The sequence below is a fragment of the Aquila chrysaetos genome, chromosome 8 (assembly GCF_900496995.4).
Source record: "Aquila chrysaetos chrysaetos chromosome 8, bAquChr1.4, whole genome shotgun sequence".
NCBI classification, from domain to species: domain Eukaryota; kingdom Metazoa; phylum Chordata; class Aves; order Accipitriformes; family Accipitridae; genus Aquila; species Aquila chrysaetos.
The window spans coordinates 26,137,894-26,150,761 of record NC_044011.1 but is presented as its reverse complement, the minus strand read 5'-3'; the positions used below and the strand labels follow the sequence as shown (position 1 = coordinate 26,150,761).

At 36.1% G+C, this 12,868-nt stretch overlaps 1 protein-coding gene across 6 annotated transcripts in view; it reads left to right on the top strand.

Annotated features, from left to right (window-relative positions):
- The window catches only part of GPCPD1 (glycerophosphocholine phosphodiesterase 1), a 47,761-nt gene that overhangs the window by 17,275 nt on the left and 17,618 nt on the right, over positions 1–12,868 (top strand). For all 6 annotated transcript variants that reach the window (XM_030021211.2, XM_030021214.2, XM_030021217.2 and 3 more), the window contains exons 5-11: positions 4,114–4,189; positions 6,030–6,071; positions 7,345–7,468; positions 10,142–10,388; positions 11,488–11,650; positions 11,740–11,872; positions 12,102–12,156. In XM_030021211.2, the coding sequence (XP_029877071.1) occupies positions 4,114–4,189; positions 6,030–6,071; positions 7,345–7,468; positions 10,142–10,388; positions 11,488–11,650; positions 11,740–11,872; positions 12,102–12,156 (840 nt within the window). The remainder of the gene's footprint in view (positions 1–4,113; positions 4,190–6,029; positions 6,072–7,344; positions 7,469–10,141; positions 10,389–11,487; positions 11,651–11,739; positions 11,873–12,101; positions 12,157–12,868) is intronic.

Here is a 12,868-nt window from a genome sequence, read left to right as displayed (position 1 = left end):
ATGTCATGGGAAGTTTGGTTTGTTTGCACTGAAGCATTTTGGTGTTGATTGTGGTTACGTAAATAGAGTGTATTTTTTTTAATAATAGATTGAAATGTATCCCTACAAAAATTCTATACAAATAAATGAATGTATATACAAAGAACATTTTGCTATAAAATTGGTGCAAGTCTTGGCTCCTGCATATCAAGAACTTTTACTATGTTGTGAACGTTTTAATGATAACAGAAGAGTCATCTTAAGCATTTTAAAAGAAAAGTAAATACATACACTTGATGAAATAAGACAGTAATTTAAACTATTTTGCTTGAGGTTTGTTCTTTTCTTAAATATAGTTTGGTACCAGTTATCTCACTGTAAGGGTCTTCCCATATTTTATTCTACACATATCTTCTGTTTGTTGGGGTAGACAACACACCAAAACCCCCTTGTCTGAATTTAAGTCTTCTGTATGTTGTATGTTTTAGGAGAATGTTTTTTATATGTATTGTTTGTGTGATGCATATTTGAAAACCTTACTAAGGTAAATACATGCCTTATTCTGTTAAGCTATGTTCTATATTTGTTTTTCCAACAGCAAATAAGCATGCAAGTTTAGGGTTATTCCTTTCAAGGAAAGTGTGAAATAACTAAGCTATCTGTGCATGTAGCAGGACTTTTAAAACTGGATTGGTGAATGTTTTTCACACTTCTGAGAATATTACTTAATTATAGAGGTTTCAAGTGAGACTTAAATTTACTTTTCTAAAATGTAAACTAATCAAATCTATTTAGTGCCTGGAATATAGTAATAAAGGTGAAACTTAGGTCTAGGGTCACTAATTTCTTTAATATTGGAATGCCTCAGAAAAGCTTTTGCTAGACTAATAACCCATGGTTAACCTGATAAAAAACAAAGGAACACCTCTGCTGTGACTGTGCTGATAGCAGATTTTGTATTAAACTGTTACTGGAAATACTAGAGCTGTAAAATCTCTTTTTAGCCCAGGGCTTCCCGGCAGGTGACTTATATGTGCTGTTGCCTTGCAAAGTTAGTTATGATGGCTGAATGGCTTTGGTTGATTGTTTGGTTTTGTGCTTAACTATTGTCTCTTACATGGTACAGAAATCTAGAGAGATTTTTGTCAGAAATCCAGCATCAGCAGTTAAGTCTTAATTCATTTAGTTGTTCATGTTCTTGAAGTAGATTAATATTCTTGGAACATAGTTTTAAGAATTAAAGTGCAGTTGGATAAATGTAGTTATGTGTGGTGGTTTTACAATTTTTTTTTTTTTTTTTTTTTTCCCTAATGCCTACACTGTTATGTTGCCTTGGATCAGGAAGTTTGGAACTGGCCTCCTAGATTGTCATTTAAACATCCACGGAAGTGCTTTCATTTTTTTTAATTGTACTGAGCACCCAAGCACTTTACGCAGATTGTGCATCAGACTGCTTTGAACCCCTGGAACATTATGCTACATAGGCAATTTACCCTTAATCTTAAAATTGTCTGATGACTACTGGGGGACCCCCAGCTTCTGACAATGTAAGAGAACTTGATTTTTAAAGAAAATTCTTGAATGTCCTTTAAGAGCTTTAAAATTGCCTCAGATGTTCAGCTAATTACAAATCAAGCAACATAATTTTTATGTGTTTGCTTTAAAAAAAAAAATAATTCTCTGTGTTAGTAGGGAGGAATCCATGCCATACAGTGCCACTTACTATAATCTCAGTGTACTGCCCACTGGGATGCTTGATGTGACATTTGGATAGGTGCCCTTTTAAGACTGTCCTAACAGAGGCTGACTTTTAGGTAACGTTACCATACTATGAATATTGATGACACATCATTTACTTCCGCTGCAGGCTGATCTGAACTGGGCTGTTGTTCAAATGTGGTCAGTATATGCCACTGAAATTACATCAGTATTTTAACCTCCTAGTTACAATGGCTTCTGTTACATGTAATTAAAACATTATTTAAATGCCTATAAATGCAAAGACTGTCTGAGCAGGCATTGTGAGAGGGCTTTCAGTCATGTATGTGCCTGTTCTCTAATCCATTGCCCTTTTTCTTCTGGTAGGTTTGCTTGCCTCTTCTTAGTATGGAAAGTGTTGAGGATTCCTGGGATTAAATGCATAATCAGACCACTGTATTCCTTTCAGGGGATGAAATTTTGCTGAGTGTATCCAGCGTGTTGTGCTTACTGTTGGGATGTTACTCAAATTCTCATTCATAATTTTAGAACCTAAAATTAAAATGTACAATTACAGTAGTGTAAGAAATAAACTGGTATTGGTATTTTGGGGGTTTCTACAAGGAAAAACCTTCGCTTACCTTTTGAAGAAAACAGCTTAATCCATGTTAGGACAGACTTGCATTCCCCAGGTTTGCAAGTTACAAGTTCTGTGTATGTTCATGGGAGTTGCTGTTGTCGATCTTGCAGGCCTGCATGGTGTTAGGAAATGATAGCCTCCCTACTTGCAAACACACGTTTCAGTTTCGGAAACTGAGATTGTGACATGCAAGTGTGGATCTGCTGTGAAAGAAGGGGGAAGAAACTTCTCATTATTTACTTTTCCAGAAGTCCATAAGAGTGATCATTGTGGCAGCAGTGAGAAGATGAGAATTAAAACTGCCCTATAACAGGAATAAACTGAAAACAATAGTATCATCTTATTTTATTTGTATTTACATGCATTCTATCTTTAAAGCATAACTTTAAGCATATGTATTTTATTCTGACATGACCCCTAAGTATAGATGCCTCTGAATTCATTAGAAAAACTGAATTGCTCTTAGCTAAGACTCACAGAGCAAACCTGTCTTGCTGAGCACTTTTTAAATATTTGGTGTTTGCTGTTAACTCATCCAAAAGCATAGTAGATTAAATGTGTTTGATATATGTCAGGAAATCCCATCTGCTGCTAAAGAATTTATTCAGTGAGCTGTAAGATAACAAAGCATTATGGTACTGTGTAATTATACTGCTGAATTGTCTGGAAGTCCCTGTTGATCATCTATTTAAATAAGAACCTGAAGTACTGGGACAAGTTGGTGTTGAAGCTTATATGACTCTGGCAATAGTAGCAAGTCTTTTTGGAAATACGAATTACTCAGGCCCCAAACCACCAAAATGGTGAACTGCAGCTATTTGACAGTGGCTGTTATGACTGATAGCAACAACCACACAATGTTAAGGGAAACTTCTCTAGGGTGGCTGAGCTGGGAATCAGGCGTGTTCTTTCTGTTGTTAGCCAGTGGTTACCTAAAAGCTTTAATTAGAAAGCTATTTCAAACTGAAATCATTGTGAAAGAAGAGACTGAGTTATTGTTCTGATTATCTGTCTGAGTATTGGCTATGTTTGTCAACAAATGTAGTCTTTTGAGGGATAGTAATTTTTTTTTTTTTTGTGAAAGAATCTAATTTATCTTGCTTCAAATGAAATAGACTGCAGGGGCTTTGCTGCTGGCTGATTGGATTGTATCAGTGTCTTTTTGCTTCTGAGGAAAGCAAAAATTGAGGCAGCAAAATTCCAAGTATTTATGTTTTCATTAGATGGTAAATAATTTCCTCTTCTGTACCACAACTAAAATAACTGGGTTTTATAGACTTTGAATTAGTCAAGCAAATTTTGAGGGAGAACCCACCCCTGCAACTGTTAACTGCATGAGTAGATGTTGAGTGCTGTTTGGAATTAGAGATGTGGGATATGTTTTTTCATAAATTGTTGCTGTAGTATCTTAAGAAAAAAGCAAGCACACTTAATGAGTTCAGAGACACTTCGGGTTTTTGTATTAGAAGGGAACTAAAGTAGTCCAGCGGAGTAACTGTAAGCAGTAAAGATTTAGTAACTCCATGTAACATCTCCACCCTGTCAGACTTTGTCACAAGTTTTGTCATATGTATACCTGACGCATCAGATAGCGTCATCAGCAGTTGCAGGGGTAAGAAACAAGCCTGATCTGTTTTCTTTCTTTTTGATTCTCTCTCTCTGTCCTCCTCTCTTTCTTCTTCTTTTTCTTTCTTAAATCTGGAAGTTTAATTCACAACCATCCCAAACAGCTACATGGGTAGAAGATCAGATATAACAAAAGAAATTATTGCAGACATTTAACTTTTAAATTACAGACTATCGATGGTCCCTGCGAAGTCATAGTTCACACGTGGGAGACTCATCTACAACCACGATCAATTACCCCTTTAGGTATGGGCATCAACTGCATCTGTTTGAGGCATATGCATAAGATTGCTAATATGCTGCACATTGGTTTAGAGGGATTGATAACTATAGTTTTAAGATACTTAAGTTTATTAATGTGTTGGAGGTATGAACTTTTTCTTTGCACAACATGGGCCTTACTCTCAAATATATATATATATATAAGTGGCTTAAAAATGGAGTGGATGTGAAATTCTTTGCTGCCATCCTTAATATTATGTGGGTTTTTTTTATTAATTTGGAATTGTAATAATTTTCTGTAAGTTTAATTCTTTGAGACTAAGGATCCATATTTTTTCAGAGAAAATGTGGGGAGGGGGGAGGGTGTGAAGTCACTACTGTTTTGATTTAACTACTATTTCATTAGTAAAATTTTAAAGCAAAAATTCTTAGGCTTCTTTAAGTAAATGGATTAATGTAAATAGAAACATGAATGGGCTTACTTACCTGGCAATTTAGCAGAAATTTATTTTGCTGGAAGAAAAGGTGGCATGCAGACTTGCATACAAGTTCCTAATGCTGTTCTGAACAGGGAAGAAGTTTGTTTTTTAAGAGTGACTGAAATAACCTTTGAATGTAGCTTGTAATTTAGATCTCTTATGCTGCTATGGGATGGCATGTTTTATGCACTGTCTTTTCTAGGATATGAAAAATGTTATTTCTTCCACACTTAGGAGTTCACATCTATTAAATACCTTCTGATTCACTGAAAAAAGGTCTTTTAGAAAGAAGCTGGTATTAAAGAAACTGTTTGTTAATCATGAATAGTACCATGATCATGTCCTGTCCTGTCCTGTCCCCCCCACCTTTTTTTTTTTTTTTTTTTTTAATTTCAGTTGAATTAGTTGTGTTTCTATTCTTGTAACAAGATTATGTTTCTGTATTTGTCAGTAACTGATTAGGGAAGCAGTCTACCCTCTGCTAGGGTCTAGACTTTATCTCTAAATTTGGATAACTTCATTCCAAATAGTTAGGATTTTTTTTTTCCCCAAGTAGTACTCTATGCATCATAAGCAGTCTTTAAGAAAATGCAGCAAAACCAGGATGTTAGCACTTGGTCATTATGATCCTAAATTGTTGCCTGTGGTTATTAAAAATTGAGGGCAGGCCCATAATTCTTCTTAGAAAAAAAATGGGATTAATGGCTGTAGAGACAAAATTTTGTTAAGATTTTTGTTTTGAGAAATGTATAGTTTTAGACAAGTGCAATTCTGTTAATGCTGGTGAATTTACTTAGTGCCTTAAGATTTCAGTTATTAAAACTGTGGAGAGGGTAAGGATAAAATTAAGTGTGAAATGAGTGTTCTGAATATTTCGTCCTAGGTTGGTTTCTGTCACATGGGCAGAATAAGCATTTTAATTGTGCCTAACTTGATTTAGAAGCTTTAACTATAAATGTGCAGGAGGACAGCTTTCTTGTGTGTTTACAAGAAACTTTAATGTCTTTAACACTAACAAGAAAAGCATCTTAGATTCTACTAGGATGTAGATATTATCAGCAAGTTACTGCAGCAAACTAGGAAATTATGCAACCTTCTTGCTTTTCTCAGTTCAGATTACTTTAGGTAAAACATCTTATGGCATTTTGTGTGTTGATTGTTTTTTCTTGCAGAAACTAAGAAAAAGCATAAATTGGGAAAAAGCTTTATAGAAGGTTGCAATAAACGTGCTTATTCTTTGTCTGTTTCAGTTTTCCTACTTTTTTATTAGATGTACTTTTTAGAAGTGAAGTGGAAAAGTAGAATTAATTTAACTTGGCAATGATTCTTTATAATGTGAATACTAATTAATTTCTTTCATTCTTTTCCCCTCCTTTTAATTCTAGAAAATGAAATTACTATTGATGATGGATACTTTGGAATCCGTAGTAAGTGAGATATATTGACCTTTACTCTTCACCACATATTTAATTTTAACAAGGTTAAGTGCTGTAGTTGAAAAATATTTGAAATACTAAGTTTTGACAGGAATTGCCTGTAAGTGATTGTTTCTCTGCTTATACGGTTATTTTTGTATCCAGCATTTGTGAATTCACACTCAGGCTGTAATCCTTTCTAATGTTAAAAAAAGACTGCTAGGAACAGTTGAAATATTGTCAGTGTGCTGGTATTAAAGGTTGATGTGAACTTTGGATCGTGAGCATGTATTTTTGGAAATACAGAATAGACTTAGCTTTCTCTTAAAACCTAGCCTTAGAAAAAACTCTTTGTGCCTAGAAAAATATTATCACTTACACTAACTGTACACAGTCTGCCTCTTCAGTTAGACACATAACTGCGAAAACCTCTCATAAGCTCAAACCTCATGTTGTTGTGCATGCATATGTCTCACTTTGGGCAGTTCTAACCCACCTCTCACTTAATGCTCAATCCTGTGCTGCCTAAGGTAACTCTTTGTCATGTCTCATACATCTTGTCTTAAAGCTTTTCCATTTTTCTTCATATCCTCATCAAATGATAGGTTTTGCTAGGAACTCTTCAAAACTGTGGGGTCTGCTTCAGTGCCTGGTCTGGTGGCTTGTGCTTTCTTGCCATCCTGCTTGTAGGCTTTCCTTGTCCTGATGGTGAGGTTGAGGATTCTCCTCCATGCTTTGTTTCCCCATCATATCTGTTACTGTGTCTCCTGCAGACTTATACTGCTTTACTGGCATTGATTATGATGAGCTAATTTTACACCTGTATCTTAATAGAAACAGGGAGTCTCAAGCTGTGTATGAGTCTTCAGGGTTCTATCAGTGTTATTCCATGTATTGAGAGATCCCAGGGCAAGGGAATGTTATGTCTACCTTTGGAGACTTAACTTAGCCCTTGATACTGTAAATAAAATTAACACTGGAATACTTAGTGCTCTCCAGTTTATGTGTGAAGCTGGCAAGGATTATTGTTCCTATGTAATTCCCTTAGAAGCCAGCAAACAACTGCAGTATCTGTTTTCTGTTCTGGGTGGTTCAGAAAAGACAGGTGAAAGGATGTGCTCAACAATTGCTGTGGAAATACTATTGAATAAGGCTGGTCATAAGGAGGATTGTCTGCAAGATGGTGTCAGAGGAACTGTATTTATATTTTTATACATTAAACCATCTAGAGCTCCCTAAAACAAGTTATCAAAGTGTCTTCTACTTCTTGTTTAATTTTTGATAGATGGTATTGAAACTGTGGATGCTGGGTGGCTGACATGTCAAACAGAAATAAGATTACGTCTGCATTATTCTGAGAAACCACCTGTAGTGATATCTAAGAAGAAATTTAAAACATCAAGGTTTAGGTAAGAACCTGCTCATCTCAGTTTGCAATTTCTCTCATGTTAATTGTCAGTACTAGTGATTTTTTTTTTACTTAATGTAGCCTTTAAATTAATTTTGGGTTGCTAATAGGGGTGTACTGTCAGGTCAATTTCCAAGTATTTAAGCACTCTGTAAAAGTATGGTGAGAATATCAAATCAGTGGTGTGTTTGTTACCTCATTTTATTATTAATGTAGTGTCAGAAGAGTTTCTTCTGTTTTAGTGAAGGAAGACAGTCAAACAAAACTATTCTAGTTTCACTGCTGACAATTTTCAGCTCTTGCATTTCTGATAGTTATTAAGCTATTAAATATGTGCTATCACATCTGCTTTATACAAGTTAAGCAGTAGGTAACAGGTGTCTTTCACAAATACTATTTCATATTTGCCTTGGTGTTTCCTGCTTCTTGGGTGGAACTGTAATGTTCTTAAGTAGTTCTCCACTGTTACTTTCAGAGTTTTCTTCTTTGTTCTTTTTTCTTAACCTGTTGAAAAGACCAGAATGGAAGTGGAAGTTGGGGGAAAGGGAAGGCTTCCAGGTTTTTTGTTGCTTACTACTTTTTCTCCTTAGCAAAGTAAACAGCCCTCTCCATTTAGTATATGGTTAATTCCCCGCTGGCATTACAGATTTCCAGTCAATGTCAATAGTGGAGATAATAGCATTCTCTAATCACTTCTGTTGCTATTTAGATCAGTTTGATGTTTTTATCTGCAGAGGTGTCTCAAAAAACAGGCATTATTATAACTATACAGTTGACTGACAGAAGTGTGTGTCTTAGTCCTGATGTTTTGAGGACTGCACTATTGCCCCTAGTGTTTGATCGCCTTCCCCTCTTGAATTTCTGGGATCTGGAGTTTGCTCTCTTCTCTTCTCTCCCCCTGCCCCTTTCCTTCCTGCCTGCATTTTTTTTGGAGCTCTGTGGCTGCCAGACTTTATCCCAGCATATATCGTTTTACTGTGTGGTATAGGCTTGTTTTCTGCATCTTTCACAGTCTTTTCTGGGGGTGGGTGGGGGGAAGAGTTGACATGTATAAAAACCTCTCCTCCTTAACTAGAACCTGACATGTCTGAATGCATGATGGTTGTTACTACTAACAATCCTCAGCAAAAGTGGTTTTTCACAACAGCAATTTTTAGATAGTACGTTAGCCATGTATTACTCTTACCAATGGGAAAGAGGGGAGCAGGAGTGCTCAAATCCTTTGACAGACTAATGGTGTTTCTCCCAGTCCTAATCTTGCATACAACCCATCTTCTTGTTTGGAAAGGATTGTGGTTCCCTGTTTCCTTTAATGGAAAACATTTAAAACAAACAAACAATTTTATATTTAATTGCTAGAAGTCAGATTTTGAGCTTGTAACATATGAGCAACTTCCAGCACGCTGCTATCAAAGTCATTTGCAGATCATTCAGATCATGGGAGTTACTTCTGTACTGTGGGCCTTATTTTGACGGTCTGACACTTGATTTATTTTTTTTTTAACCCCCCCTGCCCCTCCATTCCAAAGCCTCTGTTGAGGGGAAAGTTTATTTCATACAACATTCTTCAGTAAGAATTAATACTTATGTCCTGTTCGCCAGAGCTTTGCTATTTTTCCTTGTGTGTTAGCAGGTAAAGAGAAGCCTGATCCTTGTCTAAATTAGATGGCTGAAATCCAAAATTGATAAGCTGGGTGCATTCACTAGATACCGTTTTCCACTTCTGCCTAAAAAGTTGGATCTGCCCAGGTTGTTTTTGTGACTGTCACTTGGTATGGCAGTGTCATTTTTCAAGTTTGTGAAGCATCTGTGTTGTGACTTTTTTTTTTATGAGGGTATTAGGAATGTGGACTTAGTGTAAAGGATTTCTATGATTGTAATTGTTTCTTTGAGATGTGACTTCAGTTTTACTAGTGAATTGGCATCTAGCTAAATGACAACTCTTTATCCCCTCTGCTGCTTAGATGATTCAGAAAGGGATTACTCACGTATGCTTCTATCACTGGCATAATTCATTCTGTGTGGAAGGTTTGCTCTGTATAATAATGAATTCTGAGTCTTATAGAGAGGCTTATTCTTCTCAGTCCAGGGTTTTTCAGAAATTGCATTCAGTTTACTTTTAAATGATCATTTAGGATTTCTCAAGGTACTTACTAATTACTTCAGGCTATCTTGTTTATATCTAATAGAATACATTTATCTGCCTTATCGGTGTTCCAAGAGACTTAAAGTTGTGTGTGTGCACTTATCAGTAGCCACCAATGTTCAGGTATTGATCCTGATGATTACTGCTACTTTCAGTGCTTTTTATTATTCTTTCAGCATTATAACAGCATATGTTAATCTGTGGAGAAAGGCTGTCTATTTGGCAGCCCAAATCGTTAGTTTGGTGGAGTGCTGCTTCTCAGATGACTAGTACAATTTTCACGTTTACCCAAGTTCCAGTCTTAGAAGTGACTTGAGCACTTAAATCTGACTAAAATAAGATTTAGACAACAGCTGCAAACTCTTGAGTCTTGTGAGGGCCTGCTGTGTACAGTGCTGTCCTGTAGATGGTGGTGTTGAGAAGAATTCTTGTGTTGTATGAGCTTCTGCTCAAGCTTCTTTCGGATTCCTCAGTGTTTCCAAAGACACTCCTGTGACTTAACCATTTGTTTTGTATTTCTGGTTGTAGAGTAAAATTGACTCTAGAAGGGCTAGAGGAAGATGAAGATGACGAAGAGGGCCAAGAGAAAACATCCCCTACTGTCCCTCAGAAAATGGCAAACACTGTGGAGTTCTCCTTAATAAGTAACAACGAATATAAATGTCGACACTCTCAGCCAGACTGTGGTTATGCTTTGCAGCCAGACCGATGGATAGAATACACGATACAAACCATGGAGCCTGATAACTTGGAATTAATCTTTGATTTTTTTGAGGTATGTTTCTTTACCACTAAGAGGCAACCCCAGTCTGCCTTTGGGAGTTAAGAGTCGATTACCATGAAGATTTCACTGTTGGGATAGGGCTATTGCCTTATATTCTTGATCCTTCCAGACTTGCGTAAACAAGTTATGAGACTATTGGCTACTACCCTATTTTGCAGGAAGGTTTTGTGAGTCTTCTTGATATGGCACAGAAAGTTTTGCAGTTTTTGCTTATTTAGAAGTGAGTACAAATTAGACCCAAATCTTGCTGTGCAGTACTGCGTGTAGTTAGGTTGGCTTGATTTTTATCCTTTATCAGAGCGAAGTTTTGCTTATCTTTCTTGAGCATAAACAATGTGTATATGAACTAGTTACATTACAATTATTTGATCTTAATTTTTAAGTTATAAACAAAAGAGATTTCTCTGAACTAACCAGTGCAAATTAAAACTGGTTATTTGCAAATTCTGGCTACTACATCTGTTATTTTGCACTCTTTTTTTCCCCCTGAAATATCTTAATATTCCAAGTCCTTTTTAAAGGAAAACAACTTTTGTCTCTTCATACTGTTCATGCACAAGAAAGTTTTAAGCATTCTCTCTTCGATCTGAAAATGCCCTTAAGACCACTTATGCTTATAATTGTAAAGTGGCTACATAGTTCCTGAACTTGACTATGGTCAAGTGCACATTCTGCATGTTAGTTGCCCTCTTCCTTCCCTGCAAATTAATACAAAATTACTTTAACCATATATATTATTCCAGTTCATCTTTGTTCTAAACACGACTGAGGCTTTTTAGAAGACAGACTATTCCATGCATGCAATTTTGATCTGAAAAGCTTATCAAATCTAAGAGTTTTCAAAGACAAATGTACATGAGTTTTGTAGATTTCCATCAACAATTTCATATTCCTGATTGTAATTTGCAACACACTGTTAATATTAAACAATTTTTAGCCTGACATTAGTGTTTTCTGTAACACACAAGAAATTTCTGTTACATCAGTGCCTATAAATATCTTCCTGAGGAGCAAGGAAGAAGAGTTTGTTCAGAAATCTCATGTACAGATAACAGTAGGTGTTTTGGTTTTTTGTTTGTTTTGTTTTTAGGAAGATTTAGGTGAGAAAGTAGTGCAAGGTGATGTGCTCCCAGGTCATGTAGGTTCTGCCTGCCTCCTGTCATCCACAATTGCAGAACTTGGAAAGAGTGCTGGAATTCTTACACTTGCTATTATGAGCAGAAATCCAAGGAAGACAATTGGAAAAGTTAGAGGTACAGTTGATTCAAGCAGATGTAGATAACTTTACTCGAAGTCATCCATTATCTATTGACATGTGAAGCATTTGGTATTTTTCTTGTAGTGGACTACATAATAATTAAGCCGATCCAGGGATATACTTGTGATATGAAGGCTTCATATGCAAAATATTGGAAACCAAGAACAACTCTAGATGTTGGACACAGGGGAGCAGGAAATTCTACAACAACAGCTAAGTAAGTTCATTTGCATTTTAATCTTGGGGGGCATTATGTTTAGTTTCACTGACATCAATTGAGGAAACAGTTTAAATAAAAAGCTGTAACCCATAATCATTTAAGTCACTTCAATATCAAATGTGGGTGTTCTCTAAAACAAAGACTTCTGATTTTTATTTCTGTTGTTTCAATGGACTTTTATGCTATGCTACATTTAACAAAACCTTTTTCTTTGCTGTTATTTCAGACTTGCTAAAGTTCAAGAGAACACTATTGCCTCTCTGAGGAATGCTGCTAGTCACGTATGTACACACATTTGCATGCACATAGTACTTGTATAGTTAAAACTAGCTTGGCTTGTATGCTTAATTTCCATGATTCAATACAATGAATGGTAATTGCACTGATAAAAAATTACATCAAATCACCATGGAAATTCCCTGAGAGATAGGAAGGGAAGTAATAGCTAGATTAGACTCTCCTCAAGTTCCTCAAAAAAACCAACACTTCCATCTAATATGTTCTGGTGGTGTTCTAATACAGGGAAAAATTTAATCTCAACTCTGCAGACACATAGGCTTGCAATAATTTTGAACACATGAATAAAATACTGGCTCTGCTAGAGTCTGTCAGCATACTCTCAGGTGGCAAAGGTCTTGTTCAGGGACTGCAGAGTACCTAAAATTAGTGTCCAAAAATGAGACATGGGAGCTGAGCTGGTAGAATAAAACAATCCTTTGTTCCAGTGCTTGCTACAATGAAGACTTGGAATCCTAAGATTAGTCTTTCAATTTGGGAGATACTAGCTTCAGGTGCTTAAATTCTGTGACTGAGGTGGTCACTTTTATTTTTTCCAATAATCTGTGTTACTGAGTGATCCATGATAAGATTGATCTAGACAATCTAGTGAGGCACTGCAGCAGAGTAGCTGGAGTCAGAAGCGCATTCCGAGGTTCCTTGTTTAGCTCCTGTTTTCACAGTGAAGAGCTGTGGTTACAGTCACATAAAGATACT